This window comes from Gobio gobio (assembly GCF_949357685.1).
Source record: "Gobio gobio genome assembly, chromosome: 18".
Classification (NCBI taxonomy): Eukaryota; Metazoa; Chordata; class Actinopteri; order Cypriniformes; family Gobionidae; genus Gobio; species Gobio gobio.
The window spans coordinates 36,192,773-36,216,235 of record NC_137111.1 but is presented as its reverse complement, the minus strand read 5'-3'; the positions used below and the strand labels follow the sequence as shown (position 1 = coordinate 36,216,235).

At 36.7% G+C, this 23,463-nt stretch overlaps 1 protein-coding gene across 1 annotated transcript; it reads right to left on the bottom strand.

Annotated features, from left to right (window-relative positions):
* Positions 1-574: 574 nt before the first annotated feature.
* Positions 575-23,463, bottom strand: sufu (suppressor of fused homolog). The gene is made up of 13 exons (XM_079842186.1): positions 23,118-23,463; positions 22,735-22,869; positions 20,026-20,162; positions 16,318-16,460; positions 16,001-16,086; positions 15,513-15,585; positions 13,974-14,130; positions 13,742-13,844; positions 8,897-8,935; positions 8,177-8,311; positions 7,586-7,724; positions 2,553-2,621; positions 575-2,453 (listed from the first exon to the last, which is right to left on the bottom strand). The coding sequence occupies exons 1-13, from the start codon at positions 23,267-23,269 to the stop codon at positions 2,364-2,366; spliced, it is 1,458 nt and encodes a 485-aa protein (XP_079698312.1). The 5' UTR covers positions 23,270-23,463; the 3' UTR covers positions 575-2,363.

Sequence of the window (23,463 nt, the reverse complement as noted above, 5' to 3'; positions counted from 1 at the left end):
GAGTTATTAAGCAGTAATAAACCACACGAGACGGGAGTAACGAACTTCATCCATCTTGTTTACTCTTTATTTTAAACTTAAACTTCGAACAAAGTCAATGTATACATAGAAGAACATATAGCCAAGGGGGTAGGCTAAACATTATGTAAATATATTAAAGTACTCACAGAAATGGGTTTAATTGCTTTCTTATAATGTGGATGAAAAATAGTCTTGATATATATTTTAATTTATTTATCAAGAACCAAAAATAGAGGTTGGGTTCTACTGTACTTACATTTATGAATATGAAATTTAGCAAAAAAAATATTAAATTTATAATATAGTATTTTGCTTTTATTTGAGGGGATAGTAAACTCAAATATAGCATTTTCTAAATACAAAGTGGAGTCAATGTTTTCAATTATAAATCTAGTCAAATCTTTATCAAATTTCCTTACATGAGCACAATGCCAAACTTAATGAAACAAGGTTTCTGCCAGCGTATTACAAAAAGAACAGTCCAATTCATATCTTTTTTTAAATGACCAAGAACATTATTTACTGGGTATCTGTGTACTTTTTTTTTTTTTTTAAAGTTACTTCCTTAAATTTATTTACCAATAAATATTCGGATGGGAAAGTCCAGATGGCCTTCCATAATAAACCATATTGTTTACTCTTTCACTTCCATTCTCACACACATTGCACTTTAAAATAGTAGTCACAACATAATTCACTCATGAACACAACACCTTATTTTACTCAAATAAAAAAAATAAAAAAGTAAATAAACATTTGAACTCAAACCCATGGCTTGAACATGTTCTCTTCTGGGTTTTAGGACTGAAATTCTGAATAGCTCTGTTTGAATTTACCATCCAGCATCTCATCCAGTTAGGGCTCTCCAGTCATCCAACCAGAGATTGCCTAGGGGACTGCCTTTTTGGTAGCGGACTCTGGAATGCCCTACCCATTTCTATTAGATCCGCTTAATCTTTCTGTTTGTAAATCTAAGATAAAAACATATCTATCTCTTTGATTTGGCATATAATCAGTGATGAAGTTTTATAACACTATATTTTAGTAATGATATTATACTGTTAAATCGGTTATGTAATGTTTTCATTATCCTTGTTTTGCTGCACATTGGTCAACTTTGGTTGTGTTCAATGGTGCTATACAAATAAAATTGACATTGACATCTCAACAGCCCATCAGAGTGCTGTTAATTATTTCACATGCAAATAGGGCATTTACATGCAAGTCTTGAAGGGACAGCATCAAAATACAGGGCATACAATTCTAAAGGTCAGAGACAGACTTGGTTCTCCATGAGGAATTTTGGTGCCTTGGTCACAAGAAAAAAATCACAAGTTGTCATCATAAAATAGTATATGTACTATTAAAAAAAATCAAAATGAACACGAACAACCCGATTTATGTAAATAACTTTAATGCACTTAAGGGTAACAAAACCACAGGCAGTGTAGGGATTCTCCAGAATATATATAAAAAAAAAACACTAGTACACTCTAATTCACCTTTTAAAAAGCACTAATAGAGGTTTTTTTGTACACTTTGACCTATATTATTGAGCACATATCCCAAAAATGACAAATGCACATTCTAGAAAATAGATTGCCGTTCAGGAACCAGTTAGTTTGCTTCCCTATAGAGACTTGGAATGCAATCATAAAGTCAAAGGAAAAGGAAAATAGTTTAAAAAAAATAATAAAACAAAATAAAACAAAGATCAGGGAACTAATTAATGCTTCTCAACTTTACATTAGATAGTTTAAAAACACCCGTACTGTACAGGCTTTGGTATTGTGTAGGTGAACTGACTAACCACCTATTGTTTGACAATTAAATGAAGACCTTAAGATCATAAACCTTAAATAGGCACTACTGTATTTTATATATGTAAGTTGAGTAAAACCCGATACTCAGACTTAACAGTATTTTTTAGAAAAACATGGTTAAAAAAGGCCTTTTCCTTAGTATGCTTTCCTTCACATTACAAGCAGGATTTAGAAGAGCGGATTTTCTCTCAAAAAGTCACTTCAGTCCATTCCAAGGGGAAAAGGCACCAGTGCTTGCACATTGTCTTGTGCTGCTAAATATTCAACAAGAAATATAACGTGTCTTTTGAAACGGACCAAAAAAACAATCGCTATTTAGTTAAGCTTCCTTAAGAGTGAATAGGTAGAGCAATACAAAGACAAGTGGTATAATGGACAATACAAAATGTTGTACATTTACAATGCTCTCTGGGAAAAAGGAAAGCATCTGAATGTCTCTTTCCTTCCACCGTCTGGCAAAAGAGTCGGGCTCCTTTCTGGAGACATGGGTTTGTAATCAGGGACAGCGAGCTCCCAGTCTTATTGCAGTGGGCTGTCAAACACAGTGTCGGGCAGGACAGAGATCTTTAGCTTCTTATCAGGCCAGCTGTACTCCTTCGGCAGCTTAGACTGGGTAAGGGGTAAATAGATATACAGCGTGTTAAAATATTCAAAACTTTACAAAATCATAGTCAAATCACATAATGTGAGGTGTGGGTAGAACCTTACCATTTCACGGATGCTCAAATCCTGAATGTCAGCTAGCATCTGCTCTACAAACTCCTCAGTAAGTAATATCTAAATCAAGGAGATCAGAACAAGGACTCACATAAGGAACAGCACTGAATTATGCCCTTTTCAAAGTGTTGATTTTGTTTTTGGGGCCTACTAGAATAATTTTTTATGCTTCCAAGTTGTTTTTTTGCTATAATTTTACATTATAGCAGCACCTCTCTTCCCAGTTTGTCTGTAATCATCTTTTTAGTTCTACCTTTATGAAGCCCCTTTTTCCGAAAAAGCGACATTTCTCTAATTGGTCGGCTGGACCAGTTCGTTGTGATTGGTCAATCACTTCAAGCGTGTTTCAGAAATGTCACGCTCCTTACCATAAACACAAGTTTCAACACACTACTAACACAACTCAACCAGACCTTGCCTTGTTTTTTCTTTGTGATTGCTTTGGGCGGGAATTATTTAAATGAGGGATATTGTAATGTGTACATTCCCAGAAGAAAACTCAAGATTACAATCAAGGCATTTCAGGGAATTCAGAAAAAATGCCTTAAGGGGTGTAATGATACACAAACCTGAGGGCTCGGTATGTACCTCGGTTTTGAAGCCACGGTTCAGCACAGCAGGGGAGAGAATATTATTTATATTAAATATAAAATAGCTTTTTTTTTTTTTTGCAGTGGTTTACTGAACAAATTGTGTCTGTCCTTAAAGGAATTCAATTATAACAAAGCTTCTTAAAGATCATTTTTTAAATCTCTGCTAATGCTGTAAGTGTAAACTATAGGGCTGGGTAAAAAATAGTCTATTTAAATAAATAGTTATTTCTCGATTTTAATCGATTCTAACTTTTACAAAACAATATCGATTCTTAAATCCCATGAATCGATTAGTCTATTTTTTTTTCATGAAATTCAAAAACATAAATACCGTTTTGGCGCTGTGGCGTGAGTAGGGATGAAACGGTATGGAAATTTCACATCACGATTATAGTGACCCAAATTATCACGGTTATCAATATTATCACGGTTTTGTTCAAATGAGATGAAAGTGTTCAAAAAGAACAGATGCACACACTGAAAACATTTCAACAAGTTTTATATTTGAAAATCAACAAACAACAAATAAATCAAGCAGCTCTATGCACTTTTTTAAGCTAGATTCTATTCTGTGGGATTTCCTTCCTTTATAATGGCCGTCATCTATAGCAACGCATAACTCATAAATAATTTGGTGCGAATATAATCTCTAATATTATCTCTGTAAATATATTCTCAAGCAATATTCTCATCAGTGTTCAGCTATGATGCATTTAAATCTAGCATATTTTGTGTAAGAGCCCAAACAGTATCCTAGTGAAATACTGCATATTCTCATTTTCATATGATTTGACAGTTTATTTTATTAAATATCAAAAGGTGTGCATGATACCTGACACCTAGATGAACACTTTACAGTCAGTTTTATGACTGTCATTCTCTTCAAATGCTATTGAAGTTAGAAACGCGTATAACGTTACCAATGTTGTATGTAACTTTAGTGACGATCCCTAATTCGCCAACTTTATGCCAGTCATATCAGATGCGCTGTGGTTCTGCTGTGTTTGTTTGAAACTATTTTCGCTGCTGAAATAGAACAAAAACAGTCAACCTCTGTATGATGAATGAATCTCCTGCATACATCGCACACACATCTCCGCTTTAAGTGCAGATTTCAGCAAGTGAGAGCGCGCTGAAGACATTGCATTCATAAACTCAATAGAAACACGTGTGAGTGGTTATAATGCGCAACGCGATTATACCAGATGGCTTTTGAGAAGACTATAATAAGTTCAACCGCCAAAGTGGCTAGTAGGGATGAAACGGTATGGAAATTTAACATCACGATTATAGTGACCCAAATTATCACGGTTATCAATATTATCACGGTTTTGTTCATACGAGAAGAACACATGCACACACTTAAAACATTTCAACAAGTTTTATATTTGAAATTCAACAAACAACAAATAACTAAAGCAGCTCTAAGCACTTTTTTAAGCTAGATTCCGTGGGATTTCCTTCCTTAATGGCCGTCATCAATAGCAACGCATAACTCGTAAATAAAAATAATTTGTCGTAAATATAATCTCTAATATTATCACTGTAAATATATTCTCAAGCAATATTCTCATCAGTGTTCTATCAGACACATTTAAATCTAGCATATTTTGTGTTAGAGCCCAAACAGTATCCAAGTGAAATAATGCATATCCATATTTCCATATGATTTGACAGTTTATTTTATTAAATATCAAAATGTGTGCATCATACCTGACACCTAAATGATCACTTTACAGTCAGTTTTATGACTGTCATTCTCTTCAAATGCTAGTGAAGTTTGAAACTTGGATAACGTTACCAATGTTGTATGTAACTTTACAGACGGTCCCTAAATTTCTTCTGGCATGTTCTGCAGACAGGGTGACCATCTTCGATTAAGTTTCCCTCAGGACTTTTGTAAAAGCCCAAATATGACCACGCCTCAGATTTGGTCCTTTTAGAGGCTGAACAATCCCCAGAGTGCTGTCACTGCCTTCTGCCATTTCTTCTCATTCAGAAAACAGCGGTGCGCTGAGCCAGACTGACTGGACAAGATTTACCGCGAGTTTTCACAACCGTGATAATCACACGCGGTTTTAATGATAATAAAATTTTATACGATATTACTAACCGTCACTAAATTTTATCGTGGTTTATCGTGAAACCGGTAATCGTTTCATCCCTAGTGGCTAGTGTGCAGCGGAAATAACGTTACACCCGCAAATGGCGGTTGTTAATGTCAAGCCCTGATTATTATCCCTTAAATGTCACCTTAGTCTTGTCTGAATTTGTTCGTTCGCTTCACGTTATTATTTCCCAGACGTGGTTTCGGTATTGAGGTCAAAGTCCACTTGCCTTGCGTTCGTAGTTTTGAAATGTTTCCCCCAATACAGCGACTTTCTTCTGGCATGTTCTGCAGACAGGATGACCATCTTCGATTAAGTTTCCCTCGGGACTTTTGTAAAAGCCAAAATATGACCACACCTCAGATTTGGTCCTTTTAGAAAGCTGGAAAATCTCCAGGCGCTGTCTCTGCCTTCTGCCATTTCTTCTCATTCAAAAACAGCTGCGCGCTGCACCTGCACCAGACTGACGCTGACTGGTCAAGATTTACCAGTAGATTTAGATTTTTAAGTTTTCAAAGTCGTGATAATCACACACGGTTTTAATGATAATAAAATTTTAAACAATATTACTAACGGTCACTAAATTTTATCGTGAAACCGGTAATCGTTTCATCCCTAGGCGTGAGATCGCTCTGCCGCAGCTCAACTCAAGAGAACCAGCAGCACGGAGCAAACATGAATGGATCTTCTCTTCCGCTTTAATACCAGTAACAGCGCGAAATAAACCCGAATGAGCTTCTGAAAGTGTGTTAAAAAGATACAGGACAACTTACCGAAATCCGTTTCATGTCACATAGAATCGCTCAATCAGTGTTTCAACCGCAGAAAGATGCAAGTAAAACGGCTTATAAGTAAATGTCACGTAATGTCATTACCTCAGAAAAACCATATCCAGTGTCCATAAACTCGTTAGTCAGCTAGAAAAATTAACTCTAGAGAGGAGCATTTTGCTAATTATGTGCACCACATTACATAGGATATTCATTGTCAATGTTCTTCAATATTTAATAAATCTGGCAAGTTATGACAGCCACCCTTTAAATGTTTATATTTAAAAAAATATAATTGGAGTAGAATTATGATTATGTAATTGTAAAGTTAATATTATAACTTTATTATTATATTTAAAAAAAACATAATTTAGTGTCATTTAAGTGATTGTATACAAATCAGTTATTTTTTACCTTCAATATTAGTAGGCTAATGTAGTATTAACTGACTCCCATAGTTTACAACATTAGTTCAGAAATTAGTTTTCCTTGAGAAAATTTTCCATGTATTATACCTGATACATATCCAAAATAATCGATATTGAAAAGAATCAAATCGAAAGCTTGTGAATCGAAATCAAATCGAATTGTGAAATTTGTGTCAATACCCAGCCCTAGTAAACTATAAAGGGAGCCCTTACTAGCACATTACTATAATATAACAACAGATATAATAATCAACAGTCAAATAACACATTGTATGCAAACATGTAAACATTACATAAGGCAGTTTTTGCATTAACTTCTTAATCTAATTATAAAATTATGGTTTTACTCCAATTCGTTGCTGAAATATAATCATTTATACACAGTGGCTGTCAGTTTCATGACAGATTTATTTAAACATACATTAAATAATCAAGACATCACTTTCACTAAATATATGCACTATATTAGCCTATATATTCTGTTAGAATTCATTTCTCAAGTGAACTAACCAGCTGAGGACACTGAATGACTTCTGAGGTAAATGTAATGCAACATGACATTGTTTACAAGCGGTTTTATTGCGTCTTTCCACCACTGAAACACTGATTGAGCGATTACACGACAAGACACGTTTCAGTAAGTTGTAATGTGTCCTCAACATACCTTCAGATGTTGATTCGTGTTTATTCTTTGACTAGGAAGAGATCGCGTTTACTCGCGCGCCGCCGCTTGAACTGACACGCCTATACAGTGTCACCTCACATTAAAGGGTGTCAAAACTGCATTTATCGTTTGAATTTCGTGATAAAATGGACATAATACTTAATATGTTCGTTTGGGAACTCGGATTTAAGTATGTTCCACGGGTAAAACAAGCCGACTGTTAAATAACCAAACCGTAAATCCTGTACCGAAACGGTTTGGTACAAATAAGTGTACCGTTACACCCTGATGCTTACTGATATAGAGAAGAACTCCCTTCGGAGTGGACTTTTTTGCTCTGTAACTTTGCAGACCTTTTTCATTCTCAAACAGCAACATTACACACTAAAGAAAGTTGAAAATGTTAAAAAGCATAAAAGGGCTCCTCTTTAAGGGATGTAATAGTAATGTGTGTCTGTTACCTGTAGCCATGGTCCATGCGCAGCATACGGATGTTCTTCTGTGGCAAAAGCCCCTTCCACTCCAGTGGATACAAAGGTGATTGCAGTATCTCCATTAATGCTTTTATATGTGAAATGTCGGCCATGAAGCAGCCGGCCTCTACAAGAAAAGGTTATAAAGAAAAAAGCTTAATGAATCATTTACATAGACAGTGATAAGTGTCATATCTTTTAAATCAAGCGCAAAATATCAAAGGCTAAAACTATAAGCAACCTGATGTTCACTTTCTCCTTGATCTCATTTAAACTTTAAACAAAGGCTTCACTGTGAGCCGCGTCTCTGTTTTTGTCCAACAAGGAGATTACATAAAACTCATATCCCACTCTTTTAGTGCCAGCAAAATCAGAGCTGTTAGCAGTTTAGTGAGTTCGGTTTGTTTGTAAAACTGTAATATATCGGTAATATGAACAAAGGCCAAACCAGCAGACTAGTACATGTGTACTTTTATTTTTCACTTCTGAGTGAATCCACAACCTCTGGCCCCTCATAAAGTCAAAGCCTCAGCACAGTGGATCTGAGAAAATACATGGCAAATACAGTGCATGTCCTACCTGAGGCACAGTGGGAGAAGAGTCCCAGACTCCTGGTTGAACTTCAGGTGCACGCTTTCCAGCTGTCGCGTTCGCACTAGCTCATGAGGGACAATAGCAGCTGAGCTCTCGCTCTCCAGACTGTCCTTACGACTCCTGGGATATAGAAAATAGGAAAATATAAGAAAAAAACTGAATAAGGGGGACAGTTTAACAAATCAATTTGAAATGTGAGTTGAGTCCAGTTTGTGTCAAATATGCACGTTTGGACACTTAAGGCACAATCAAACTGTATAAATGTCATCGCATTAGTATAATGAAATATTAAACCTCAAATGGCAACTGCAAACAAATAATGCTAGAGCTTTTCACAGTGAACTTCAAAAATCTTAAGGTTATTTTTCAATTTCACACAGGTGTCCTAGAAGAGTAACCCCATTCATCGAATTAAATCGCATGATCCACTAACATTTAACAACCAGAAACAGTCCAGATACTGATACTGCAATAATTCATACATTTGTAACTTAAGTGTCCAAATACATTTTGAGGCCGCTGTAAATGTGTAAAGAAAAAAACAGAAATACTGCAGTGCAGAGCTTTGTGTCTCCTCATTGTTCTAACAAAAAAGTAACTAGTAGACACTGTACTGAACACCCATTTTCTAAGTGGAATAAGAACTGTCTCCATAGCCCATTTGCTGAAGAAAGAGTTTCAGTTTCACTCGTAGTTGGCTCTTACCTTGATATCTGCTGGGTCTGGAAATGTCCAACTGATTGTCTATGGAGAAATTAGGGGCAGATTTGTACCACAGCGAAGTGAATGAATGCATTTACCACTACTGCCAAATGGCAAATCAATTGTATTCCTTTCAACAGCTACTTAGAACAGAAAAAAGGCAACTCTTCCCTCTTTTAATAGGTTTGATGAGCTCCTTTAAATGAATCTACATATTTGAAATTTGGTCATTCAGTTGCTTCTGAAGGCAACTGAAGGAAGTGCAGAAAACAAGTTGATCAACTGATTACATAAAATCACATTAAAGGTACACTTATAGGTAGGGTAGGCAATTTTGGAGAGGCTAGCAATAGCAAGCTAGCTTTGAAATCATAAGATCCCACCCTTCCTTCAGAGCATCTCCAAAGCCACACCTCCATTTTATATCCATATTTAAAAAAAAAAAAATTAGTTTAATAATATGTATTGAATATTTTGAGGATATCTTTTGGTACTAAATAGGCCTACTATTTGTGCAATAATTATGGTCCATTAATGACCACTTAAAATATTTTGTATTATTTATTTTACAATTAGTGTAGTAATTAAGGTTAAAATAGAGAATTCCAATGCAAAGAGGCAAATTAGAGTCATTTTGTGGCTGGAAAAATAATCATTTTCATTTGTAAAGCCATGGTTTACCTACTAGGTGCCTGTATGGCTCTTTAATAAATATACATGTATCTAGTCAGGTTGCTCAAAAAAGTATTGCAGATCATAACTTCTTACTTATTTTTAGGTTTTGCATTTGAATAAATATTTAGACATGATCAAACACTAGATTTCTTTAAATGTGAAATTTCAAAAAGTTACATCCTAATATTTTTAATGATACTTATATAAGCACACACAAGTGAATATTAATGAATGTAATCTAATATAATTTAACCAAAGAAAAGTTGAATAGTGCTAAAAAGGCAAACTTATTTTCCTTATATGTACAGTAGGCTATATACATATGAATTGATACTGAATCAAGATCGAAATCGATATTTGTGCCAATCACCAACCCCCCATCCCATGCCCCTGTCCGCCCGCCACAACAAATTAGTTTCTAATCTGTGGGAAACACTAAATAATGATAATAATATATAAAATACAGGAATCAAATGATTTTTATTAGGTCTGTTAATGACTATATCTGTTGTTAAGACAGAACATCATGCTAAAATGCTGAGAGTGTTCCCTGTAGTATTATTATTCACAATAACCCCACTACCGAATTTATAGAGTTAAATATACAGTGACAAGCAAAATAGTCAGCTAGCTTCCCCAACTAATGATTCTTATGATTTTTTACTGAATCAAAACATATATGAATCAGTTGGATGGGAAAATGTATTAACTTATTACTTGCTGAACTGCAAGATATTTCCCATTATTTTCATCATGTCCAACTTGAAATTCAACACAACAACTTGATCACAAGTACAAAAAGAATCGTTAACTGGAATCGCTAAGAGGAATCGGAAACTGAACCAGAATCGTTAAATTCTTTATGATTCCAATCTCCATTCATTCATTTAAAAAAAGTCACTGCAGAAGCCCGAAATTGAGGAAAATATATACAGAAGTGATGCTTGTGATGGTTACATTCCTTTATTATGAAGCTGTCATAATTTCTTGGATACAAAATCCACCTTCAGTCCAAACTCTCTTAAAGCTTTATTCTGACAAATACTGCTTAAAAGTAATAAATAGTGTCAGGATGCCATTATCTAGGTAGACAGAATGACTACTAGTACATATATGGGTGAATTCAAGTGAGCACAATTTTCTTGAATTCAGCATTATGTTTTTTCATTCATCATGATTATTTGGATTAGGCAACATGCAGCAGACAGTCAGGCTGAGCTCCAGGATGCATGTTTGAATCTCTGGCTGGGCTACAAGCAGCAGGGGGGCATGAGCAAAACAAGTGGGTGCAGACAACAAGATAGTGAGATTAACCCAGACAAGCCATGCACAAAGATGATCTGGATTGCACAGCGTTTAATGAGATGAGGATGGAGTGCTTAAAACAGTCACCCCAGTTAACTGCTAACATCGTGGCCTTAATAACAAAGTAGTATGCACTAAATTGTTGATTTTTCGCAAAGTTTAAATTATTATAATATTCATTAATAATATAAATAAATAATATAATACAGACCCGATTCAAAAGGACATTTGTACTGGCAGACTATCGGCACTTGCAGCTAATTTCCTGAGCAAGTAATATTATGCTGTACAATAGCAGGCCAGCTGGCAAGAGTCAGCACTCATGAGGACAAAGATTGAAGGGACAGGCTGTGTCTGCAAAATACCTGCAGGTAATTATCCACATACTTAACCAATATATCTAATATATATTATATATATATATATATATATATTATATATATATCACTATTTTATACAGACACAGCCTGTCCCTTCAATCTTTGTCCTCATGAGTGCTGACTCTTGCTAGCTGGCCTGTTATTGTACAGCATATAAATATATATGCTGTACAATAACAGGCCAGCTAGCAAGCCAATCATGGAGGGGTCTGAAATTGTCATCGTAGGTGCATGTCCACTGTGAGAGACATAATCTAAAAAAAAAAATCCAGAAATCACAATGTATGATTTTTTAACAATTTATTTGTATGATACAGCTGCAAATAAAAGTATTTGAACACCTGTCTATCAGCTAGAATTCTGACCCTCAAAGACCTGTTAGGCTGCCTTTAAAATGTCCACCTCCACTCCATTTATTATCCTAAATTAGTTGCACCTGTTTGAGGTCGTTAGCTGCATAAAGACACCTGTCCACCTCATACAATCAGTAAGAATCCAACTACTAACATGGCCAAGACCAAAGAGCTGTCCAAAGACACTAGAGACAAAATTGTACACCTCCACAACGCTGGAAAGGGCTACGGGGAAATTGCCAAGCAGCTTGGTGAAAAAAGGTCCACTGTTGGAGCAATCATTAGAAAATGGAAGAAGCTAAACATGACTGTCAATCTCCCTCGGACTGGGGCTCCATGCAAGATCTCACCTCGTGGGGTCTCAATGATCCTAAGAAAGGTGAGAAATCAGCCCAGAACTACACGGGAGGAGCTGGTCAATGACCTGAAAAGAGCTGGGACCACCGTTTCCAAGGTTACTGTTGGTAATACACTAAGACGTCATGGTTTGAAATCATGCATGGCACGGAAGGTTCCCCTGCTTAAACCAGCACATGTCCAGGCCCGTCTTAAGTTTGCCAATGACCATTTGGATGATCCAGAGGAGTCATGGGAGAAAGTCATGTGGTCAGATGAGACCAAAATAGAACTTTTTGGTCATAATTCCACTAAACGTGTTTGGAGGAAGAAGAATGATGATGAGTACCATCCCAAGAACACCATCCCTACTGTGAAGCATGGGGGTGGTAGCATCATGCTTTGGGGGTGTTTTTCTGCACATGGGACAGGGCGACTGCACTGTATTAAGGAGAGGATGACCGGGGCCATGTATTGCGAGATTTTGGGGAACAACCTCCTTCCCTCAGTTAGAGCATTGAAGATGGGTCAAGGCTGGGTCTTCCAACATGACAATGACCCGAAGCACACAGCCAGGATAACCAAGGAGTGGCTCTGTAAGAAGCATATCAAGGTTCTGGCGTGGCCTAGCCAGTCTCCAGACCTAAACCCAATAGAGAATCTTTGGAGGGAGCTCAAACTCCGTGTTTCTCAGCGACAGGCCAGAAACCTGACTGATCTAGAGAAGATCTGTGTGGAGGAGTGGGCCAAAATCCCTCCTGCAGTGTGTGCAAACTGCACTGTAATTGCAAACAAAGGCTACTGTACCAAATATTAACATTGATTTTCTCAGGTGTTCAAATACTTATTTGCAGCTGTATCATACAAATAAATAGTTAAAAAATTATACATTGTGATTCTGGATTTTTTTTATTTAGATTATGTCTCTCACAGTGGACATGCACCTACGATGACAATTTCAGACCCCTCCATGATTTCTAAGTGGGAGAACTTAGCAGGGTGTTCAAATACTTATTTTCCTCACTGTATATGTATGTATGCATGTATGTATGTATGTATGTATGCATGTATGTATGTATGTATATATACACACACAAATATATATCGCTTTAAAATGACAGGTCTGCTTAAAAGCCATTTTTATCTGAGCACCAAACTAAATAGGGGTGGGCGGCATGACTAAAATCTTATATAACTGTACTGTATCACGTAACGTTATATATCATGATCAGTTAACTTTGCAAAAATGTGCAGTTTTGTTCATGCATCAACTGAAGAGACTAAAATACTGATTTTGGGATTTAGGAATTAAAATTGGTTCATAAAAATGATGACTGATTGAAATCAAGAAATCAGAAAATGTCTATGATTGGTTACAATGCTCAACCACTGCACTATAATGCAATGGCAGTAGACCTACATGAACTGAAACTCACTTTTCATGATTCGCAGCACCCATAATCAAAATCTCAAATCTTTTATGTGATTAATTGTGCAGCCCTGTGTGCTATAAACAATATGGCAAAATCTCTATTCGGGTGACACACTTCGCACACCATGTATATACAGTCACATCACCTAGCCCTGGCGCCAAACAGCTTTTCTCTTATCCACAAACAATGCCATCCAGTCCCGAACAGGTGGCAAAGCAAACCAAAGCAGTTTGGTGTCCTGAAACAAATGCCTCAACCTGCTACTTCCAGAATTAAGGTCACAGCACTGGGTAAACCATACATCTGCTTGACCAGTATAATCACGCATTCCTGAAGCTCTGATTGTCATGAAAGGGCAGGACTTACTGTGGCCGGTCGTGACTGTGCCTCTGACTGCTGATGGGAGGAAGGACAGACTTGCTGTTAATCTCCAGTCCTTTCCTCAGGGCTTCTCTAATTTGTTCAGTGTCTGTATGAACAATACACATATACTTGACACAACAACATAGTAATTTGAGCCAATACAACTTCTCTGAAGCATACTGGGTTTGGTGTCTTGTTTTTAAATTGGTCTGCACCTGTCCTTAGAACTCCTCACCTTTGTCGGACAGCCTGCGTGGCTGTGACCCAATGCAAATGCTCCTGCTGTCGTCCTCATCCTCGGGAGGTCGGCTCAAGTCATCCCAAGCACACTTGGCACTGACACCGCTCAGGTTAGAGCCGTCCGTCTCTATGCCCTTATCCACTCGTTCCTGCTTGGAATGAGCAATCAACACACGCATTAATCAGTAGGGGAGCAGCATGGCTGGACATGTGTCCGTCTCGGAGCAGAGAGCGAGGGAGCAGAGGACTAACAGCAGGTGGAGGTGTTGAGTTTAACAGCCACAGACTTAATTAACTCCACCTTTTCCCATGCTGCATCACTCCTGAAGCATCACAGTATGCGCTTTATCAGATGACCTTAATCACCAGGAATGATAGTCATTCATTACTTGAGAGAGGTAAAATGTGTAAAATTTAATAAAAAAATAAGACCAATTTAGCTTTGATAAACTTCACAAAGTGAAGTATCTAGAAAGGCTACATTGTAAACAAGGCCCTTCATTTTAAGGAATAATTAACAAAAAAAAACAATATTAAAATTCATTGCAATCATTATTTTTATGTTATGGTCAATAACCAACAAATGACTGATATTAAAATTCTAAACTATTTTAAATAAATTAAAAATAAAACATTAAATAACAATCAAAACCAAGCATATGTAGGCATAACAACATTATAAATGTACAATATGAAAAATGGATTTCATTTTCAATTCATTTCATTTTAAGATCTGCTAAAGATTACATTTAAAAGTGTTATTAAACAATTCATGTTTATAAAGATTTTATGTCAATAGCTAGCTATGTTTCCATCCACCCATTTTATGCGATTTTGGGACGGGCATAAACTCTAAAAATATGCTCAATTGAGTCGGATAAACTCTTTATCATTAGAAAACATGCGCATGAACTACGATGGAAACTTATTTACCGACTAAATTCCTCGATCCGCATCAAAAAAGACGGGACTTTGCGCAGTGGGTTGGCATAACTGGACTAACCAGCAGACAGCACCTGAAATGCCTGAGCAAAGTCTGTCGTCAAAGTGCTTCAATATAATTACCTCCCAAAACACGACAGATCCCAAACAGCAGGCATCCGCCTCTGAATGCAAGATAACTTTATTGCGTTTCGTCTGCACGCTCTGAGGTGCAAGTCATTTATTGTACAAAATGTATACATACAGTGGCTTCTCCTACTGCAGCAACTTTCATTTTTCTTAGAGATATCAGGGCCAGTTTATTAGGAAGTGACGATTTTGTTCTCTTTGGCTCACTGGATGGAAACGGTGCTTTAATCGCAAATGTTTTATGTGATATTCTAATTTTGTGCATAAGCTAAATTTGCAACTTTGGACGGAAACATATCTTGTTTTAGATGACAGAAACTAGTTCAAAATGAATACTTTTATACACCAAGGATGCATTAAATTGATCAAAAGTGTCAGTAAAGACATGTACAATGTTATAAAAGGGTGGATAAATAAGCATTTTCATTTGTGAGTGAACGAAGCACACTACAGAAAACCTTACTTGCAAATGTGGATCAATATCAAATATGGTTTCCCCTCTTCTCATGTCAGTGATTAACCACGGACCCCCAGCACTGCAAACAAAACAGCAAAAAAGACAAACATTTCAGAATTAATGAAAAACAAGAACAGCACAAAGCATCTCAGAGTAGCTCCTGACCCACTTACTATAGAGTTACAGCATTCAAAGTACAGCGCTCTTATCTACAATGCCCACAATGCCTCAGCAAGAGTAGAAAAGAAACTGCATTAAGTAACACGACAAACGTATTTTCACATTTGCTTGTAGGGAAATGTACAGACATACAACTTCACCCATCTGTAAATGCTTTTCAGCCAGAAGAGAGAGACAAAGTAATACATCAAGGGAATTCATTTAGTTTCTCAGCTGGTTAAATCAGTCCTGCAGTTTCTTTAACACAGTTTTCCCACCAATTGAGCACGAGCGTGTCCTTGGCCTGTCTCGTGGCTGGCTGCGGGATTACTCACATGTGCACTCCTCTCAGCAGGTCCAGAATGCCTTGACCGTTCCACTGCTGCGCTGCCTGCAGTTCCTCTGTGCAAACACCCACAATCTGATGAGCACAGAAGGAAAAACTTAATTTGCACTGATCACAAGGAGATATATGAATAGGAGGACAAGGTTAATGAATGTAGCATACAAAACTGAACCTAGCTGGCTATATGAACATATCCTGAAACAATCTCAAGGGCTAAAAAAAAAAGAGAGAAACTAAATTACTGTGGAAATTACGTTAGCCTACAGTCAACAATCTTGTTGAAACTGCTAGCATGTTGTGCCTGACCTGAAGAAAGCTGACGTGACCAAAAGGGGTCGGCACTGGCAGCATCTGGGGGTCCTCCGTCAGAAGCATATGCTGGATTCTAGACTCGCTGTTGTCCAACGGACTGTGCCACGAAATGTGATCGCCGCTACAGAATGTATTTTCTGTAACAGAGAAAACAACTTGTCTGATTGGTTTGCAAAATTTCAAGAGATTAATATGTTCAACTTTATTTTAGTTTGATGACTCTATATTTAATATAGAGTGTAGTCACCTCCTGCGGGACAACAAATCCTGGTTACTACGGTTACCCATACATTATTATGGGAAAAACAATAGAAATTTGGCTATTTTTACACTAAAACACTACAAAAAGTTTGCATGTTTGCATTTCTACTAAACTAATCTAGTTAAATAAACCAGAATGGCACAATCTGGCCATTTTAACAGCAATCCCATCAGACTAAATTTATATGCTAAAAATCTGTACAAAACTTAACAAAATATTTAAATACTTAGCATGACTCGGGACACAAAATAAATGCTGACATAGGCCACCTGTTTTGCCGGTTTTTGGAGAAAGAAATGACTAATGACTAATATTGTAAGCAATTAAATATGATCCCTTTGAGGAAGCCCATTTAGATTAATTATATTATATGGCTTTAAAGTAGGGGTGTAACGATTCGTTTTAACAACAATTCGATTCGTATCACGATTTGAGGTTGTCGATACGATTCAAGGACGATATTGGTTCATTTAGAACGATACGATCCGAAACGATTCAGTGACTTGAAATCGATTCAGTAACTTTTTAGCCAAAAATTGTGTGACTGAAATAAATATCTGGATACTGCTCAGTGCAGGTGAAGTTTTCTAGATTCCTGTTGTTTCTTGTAAGGGAATCAGGTATCAATTAATTATGGATACAAACAAACAAGTAAACAACAATTAATGGCAAATGCATTCAAATTTTATTTGAATAAAGTGCAACCAACAGTTTAGGTTGAATTAACAGGAAGTTAACCTTTTCTGCTCTCATTTTCAATATTCAATACATTTTCAATAAAAGCACAGTAAGTGCAACCAACATTTCAACAGTAGGTTAACCTGCTACTTCTGCTTTTGTTTTCCAACGTAAAAATATTACAATATTAGTATAAAAAATAAAGTGCAACTAACTACTCTTCAGGTTTAATTAATAGTAGGTTTACCTGCTACTTTTGCTGTTGTTTTACAACATTAAAATAATACAAATACAATATTAATATCAAAAATAAAGTGCAATCAACATTTCTTCAGGTTGAATAAACTGGCTGAACCTGCTACTACTCTCAGTTTAATAAACAAACAATATTTAACAAAGATAAAATGTAACCAACTACTCTTCAATGACTCTACAGATTTCTTTTTCAAAAATATCAACATGATCTGACCGCAGAACACTTCTCTGTGCGTTCACAATGTCGCCAGCAGTACTAAAAACTCGCTCTGCTGGCACACTGGTGCCAGGAATGCACAGGTAACATTTAGCAAGGGTTGAAAGTACAGGTAGCGTTAGCTCTTCCTCCTGGTGGCTTTCATTTCTCGCACGTTGGCTTCTCTGCCATCCGCCATGCTATGTTTTGTTTTCTTCTGCTGCTGCTGGTGCGTTGCGATGATGTCACAGATAGGCAGACTTAATCGAGTAACGTTTAACGCCTTTATCATTAAAAGTGCTAAGAAAAAATATCCATATAAAGTCTGACGTGCTTAAATCCAATGCGTTATTTCCTATGATCGATACAATCGATTGATTACCTTTTAAAACGATGTTAGATCGATATATGTCGTCCGGAAGGCCAACTTGCCGAGCACAGATCGATGTAGTTAGATCTTAGGAAAATAAATCGATACATCGATGTAGTAGATGAATCGTTACACCCCTACTTTAAAGGGTTAGTTCGCCCAAAAATGAAAATTCTGTGATCATTTACTTACCCTTAAAGGGATGGTTGATAATGATTACACTTTTTAAACTTTAGTAGGTGTGTAATGTTGCTGTTTGAGCATAAACATCTGCTAAGTTACGACGCTCAAAGTTCAAAGAAAAGGGAGATATTTTGAAAGAAATTTGAAAGAAAGAAATTGCTTTTTAAGGGCTACAACAAACGGCCGGTAGGGGCTACAACAAGCTTCTCGTGGGTTAGTGACATCACTAACCCTAAAATGTACATAAACCCACGCTCCCGGGAACACACAACAAAGGCCATGTTGAAATGAGGAACCGTGAGTAGTGTTGTTGCCATGCCGTTGAAACGCTGAACATTATAATCCAAATATAGCTCTGTGCTGCACATTTTACGGAGGACAGCAGTTCCCACTTTAAAAGCGGAAGCTGTTGTTTATGGGCCACAAGCTGTAAGTATGTTTTATTCTTTGTTGATGCGTTTTCCATGAACAGTTTCTATCGTTACTTCTATGCTGTAGCAAGGACGTAAACAAAGGCAAATGCTGTTTGGCTCAGCTAGTTAGTTACCTAAGTGCTAAATTCAAATTTAGTCCGACAAACACCTACAAAGGTCTTTTTAATCCCACTAGCGAACTTCGAATGTTGGTGTTTGTTGGCGTTTAAGTGATCAGTGTAAATGCAGGCACGCTAAACATGGTTGTGTGTTTGATATGGCCACTGATATTTGTCAACAAAGGCTAACCGTATATCAAAAGCTAACATTAGTAGCATTTGCAAATAACAGCGTATCTATAAAGTATGAGACAACTACAAATAAAAAAAACATAACATTCTGAAACGTCCTGAAACAGCTGTTTTTGCACAGGTTCTGCCTGATCCTCTACACTAATATTCTCTGGGTCTGATTTGGGCTCAAATAGATAAGGCGATATTGACGCCATTGTTTATTACAATACACCTGAGCATATGCAACAAACCATAATGGTAAGGGGTGTTGTTTCTGGACAACGTGCACTAGGCGGTTAGCAAATCACAACTCAATGGGCCAGCTAACCAATCTGAGCCCATTGCGTATTTCTGAGGGAGGGGCTTCATAGAACCAGGAAGCGTTCCGGACGTTTTTACAAGGGACACATCGGTGTAGATTAAAGGTAAAATATGTGAAAAAGATGTGTTCGTTTTAAAAACGAAGCATGAACCCGTTACAGTGCACCCCATAAACACAATCGAGCCTTCGAAAAAACCTGATCAACCACCTCTTTAAGTTGTTCCAAGTCTTTTGTTCAACTTTTGGAACACAAATGGATATTTTTTATGAAATCTGATAGATTTCTGTCCCTCCTTCTGTATTCACCCAAAACTCTGATGCATCAAAACGTTCTTAAAGAGATTGTAAAAGAAATCCATATGAATCGAAGGGTCAAGGAAGTATGGTTGAGCTTTTGTTTACCATAATTTAGTTCTCCATATATTTTCGCTGATCAATGTTTATATGTAAATAAAAGTCTAAATTAAATCTGTTCATCATATAAAGCAATCATGCGTCTTCAGAAGACTTGGATTAAACAACCTGTCATCATTGAACCAGTTTTGAATGAATAGACTTTCAATGGAAAGACAGAAATATCTCAGATTTCATTAAATATACCTTCATTTGGGTTTCAAAGACAAACAATCGACTTATGGGTTTGGATTGTTTACAGTTACAGAAAAAAACGCTTCCATTAATTGTAAAAGTTTAGACTCCAACACCTTTAGACGGGGTGCAGGTACAGTACCTGATTGAAACACATATCGAGCCAGGCCTTGCATGAGCTCAGCTGGCCAGGTAGGGGGTGCTGTCTCTCCTGCTTCTCTCTTCAGGCGAAAGGTGAGCTCAAAACCAAAACCACTTGGGCCCTCTAGACCTGTGAATCTATAAAGCAGCAAAATACAGCTGTAAATCAAGCACCATCAACCTACGTCAACACAATTCTTCTCGTATAACTAAACTCGTATAACTCTTTCAATAGCTGACAGGTCATTCGGTGCCAAATCAACCAAATTACATATTTTTGTTAATATTTTTTCCTGAAGGAAGACAACCAGACAGTTGCTGGTAGTAGTGTTTTCCCTACAATTGAAGTCACTGGCTACCATCAACTGGTTACCAACAACCTTCAAAATATCTTCTTTTGTGTTCAACAGAAGAAAGAAACTCATACAGGTTTGGAACAACATATGGGTGAGTAAATGATGACAGAATTTTCATTTTTGGGTGAACTATCCTTTTTAGACAATATTTAAAAAGTATTCATATTCCTGAAAAGAATGTTCTTAAAAGTAATTGAACATAATTTCTTAAAGTTAAGATAACCTCCAATCTATCTTAAATCCCCAAAGGCAAGATATTTAATGAATTTATTGGGTTGTTTCAAAGATTAAGCCTTACAACATAACAAAAGCTACATATTACTAGTGCCAGGAATGCGGACAAATGACACAGATCGATCATTAAAACATTGATGAATGATGTATTCACTCCAGCTAGAACTAGCGAGGCAGCACAGCACACACAGATACAGGACGCATTCACTCTAGAGAGAGCGCAAGAAAGATGGTGCGCAAATGAATGGGGAAGACCGCTGCATCTTGAGACAGGCACTTTAAAAATAACTATAACTTGACACGGTGCATAAAAAAAAAAATCACAACGCTGACGGAGCGATTAACTCCCAAACCAGTCATGACGAAAATAGTGTCCGAGCGCTTATTATGATAACTACGGTAATCCACAGGCAGTGCAAAAAGAGGTGTTTTTCATTCTGCACTGCTGCCTTCAGCAATACCGGTCTTTCAAACAAACATCAAAGCCTGCCATTTTCTTCTAAAGAAGTTCTCAAACATTTTTCTTAAGAACATTGTATTTTTTTATTAAGAATTTGCACCTGGGGACATTATTATGAACTTCTTAGAATTTATCTTAAGAATTTTCTTAACTTCTTTCTTAAAGAAGATTTTCAGGGTCCCTGGTTCTAAAACTTTTATTCTGGTATCTATATTTTTAAGGCTCTATTTGTTTCAATTCCTGAGATATTGGGATCTCGATGTGGCTCCATGAGTAAATTGTTACATTGTACATATTTTCACGGGTCAAAATCAAAATGTGGGACGCTGCATACAGCTGATACTGTTTTATTCCAAAGAGGAATAGCTGAAGAACAAATAATATTCTACAAATATAGTTTCAAAACAACTGCATAGAACAAACCTGTCTGAGTACTATAAATATTCTTTTTCCAAAGTTTGTGTGCCTGTAACTAAAAAAAAGTAATAAAGATATCAATATGATTTGAGATTCTGGTTCTTAAACATTTCTTTTGAAATTTTCATTTTCAAGGCCCTATATGGTTCAATCCCATAGATATGGGGATCTCACTGCGGCTCCATGTTCAAATTGTTGAATTTTACCCAATGGTTAAAAACCAAATATTTCACTTTATAGTCTCTTTGCATACAGCTGATACTTATTGCATTTGAAGCAGAATATCTGAAGAATAAATAATGTTGAAACTAGAAATGTATCTTGTTTCGTATAGAACACACCTCCAAAAATACACTGAAATGGGCAAATTGAGGCACATTAACTTCAAAAGTGTATTTATCAGAATCTATATTAGAATCAGTTTCAGCTTCTTCTTAAAATACGCAATTTCATAGCTACACACATCACAATATCTCTGAATGATGAAATGAAGATTCCTAAATAAAAGTTTCATAGGAACAAGAATCTAAAATGTATTAAAATATATTCGGTATTAAAATATCTTTAATGCTACTCGAGTTACACACATGCAAACTTTGGATTTTTTTTGGGGGGGGGGGGGGTTGTACTCAGAGAGGCAAGTTGTGTGCAATTGTTTTGATAGTTCAAGTATTATTTGTTTTTCAGACATTCTTCTTTAAAAATCAAGTATCATCTGTTTGAAAAGTGACACACATTAAGGTTTTCAACCATTGAAAATGGGTAAAATTAAACATTTGGACATGGAGCCACACTGAGATGCTTTTTCTCATTTTTGAACAGTAAATGTTGGCATATAATGCAAAAAAATAATAATAATAATTAAATAGCTAAAGTCACCAGATTTTACTATTAGACCTACCAATCTCTGTGCAAATATAAAATAATGATGCTGCCATCTTTCTAAAGTCATTTTTAACTCCCTGAAATTTGGTTTCAGATCCAAGATCCTGCTCTACAAAACAGTGCATTACTCAGTAAATTAATCTATGACATTTCATATTTTGGTTTCACTTATGCATTTCTTTCACAAGAAACAAAAAAGATCAAAATGAAAATATTTTGCCTGGGGCCTCTGGTTGAGTTGCCACGGAATGACCCTGAAACTTGTACATCAGGTAAATATGAACATAAATTGATGGTCTGTAACAGCATTATCATGTCATGAAACAGTTGTAAACATCTCATAATCTGTCATTCTTACTCATGAACTCTGTTGTCCCCATACAAGTCACTGAGACCAAGGCTGACATAGTGCCAATGCTCCGGTACATCTTGTCCAGGACATCCCATGTTTCTGTACATACTAATGTAGTCCAGAGGATCTGGACCCCCTAACCTGAAAATAGGATTATGGGTGGAAAGAGTAAAACATTGAGATGAAAAAGTCCACTTAAAAGTTTGCCTATTAGTAATGCTTCTGCTGACTGAAACTTGCTTACAATTAAAACTTGTTTATCTTTGTAACATCATTCAGTATAAAGTTACAACTATTCTCAAGAAAAAAAAATAGTTTTGTTTCAGTTGTTTTTTGTGTGTGTGTGTATCAAGCAGCAACATAAAACTGGAATGCTTCAGGCGTCTCACCAATACTTCACAATGGCTGTGACTTGCAGCGGGTTCGCCTGATCGGGATACAGGCGCCTGCATTCCCCATAAATGGCCTGCAATCCCGGGGGAAAGAGCGAGGCGATGCCGAGGTGCGCTGCTGCTCCGCTGCTAGGCCGCATCTCATCCATCCCCACACGGCCGCACCAAACAGTGAAAAAAAGTTGTCGAAAAGCAAGAAAATTGGGTGTTCTTTTTAACTCCCTGATTCAAAAAGACGATTCAATCACTGATATTGGAAATTTGATTTATAACACTTTCTCCCCTCTGTTTAGCCCCTGTTGCAGTTTTTCCTCTGTGGTTTTGATGTCCAGAAAGGGGACGT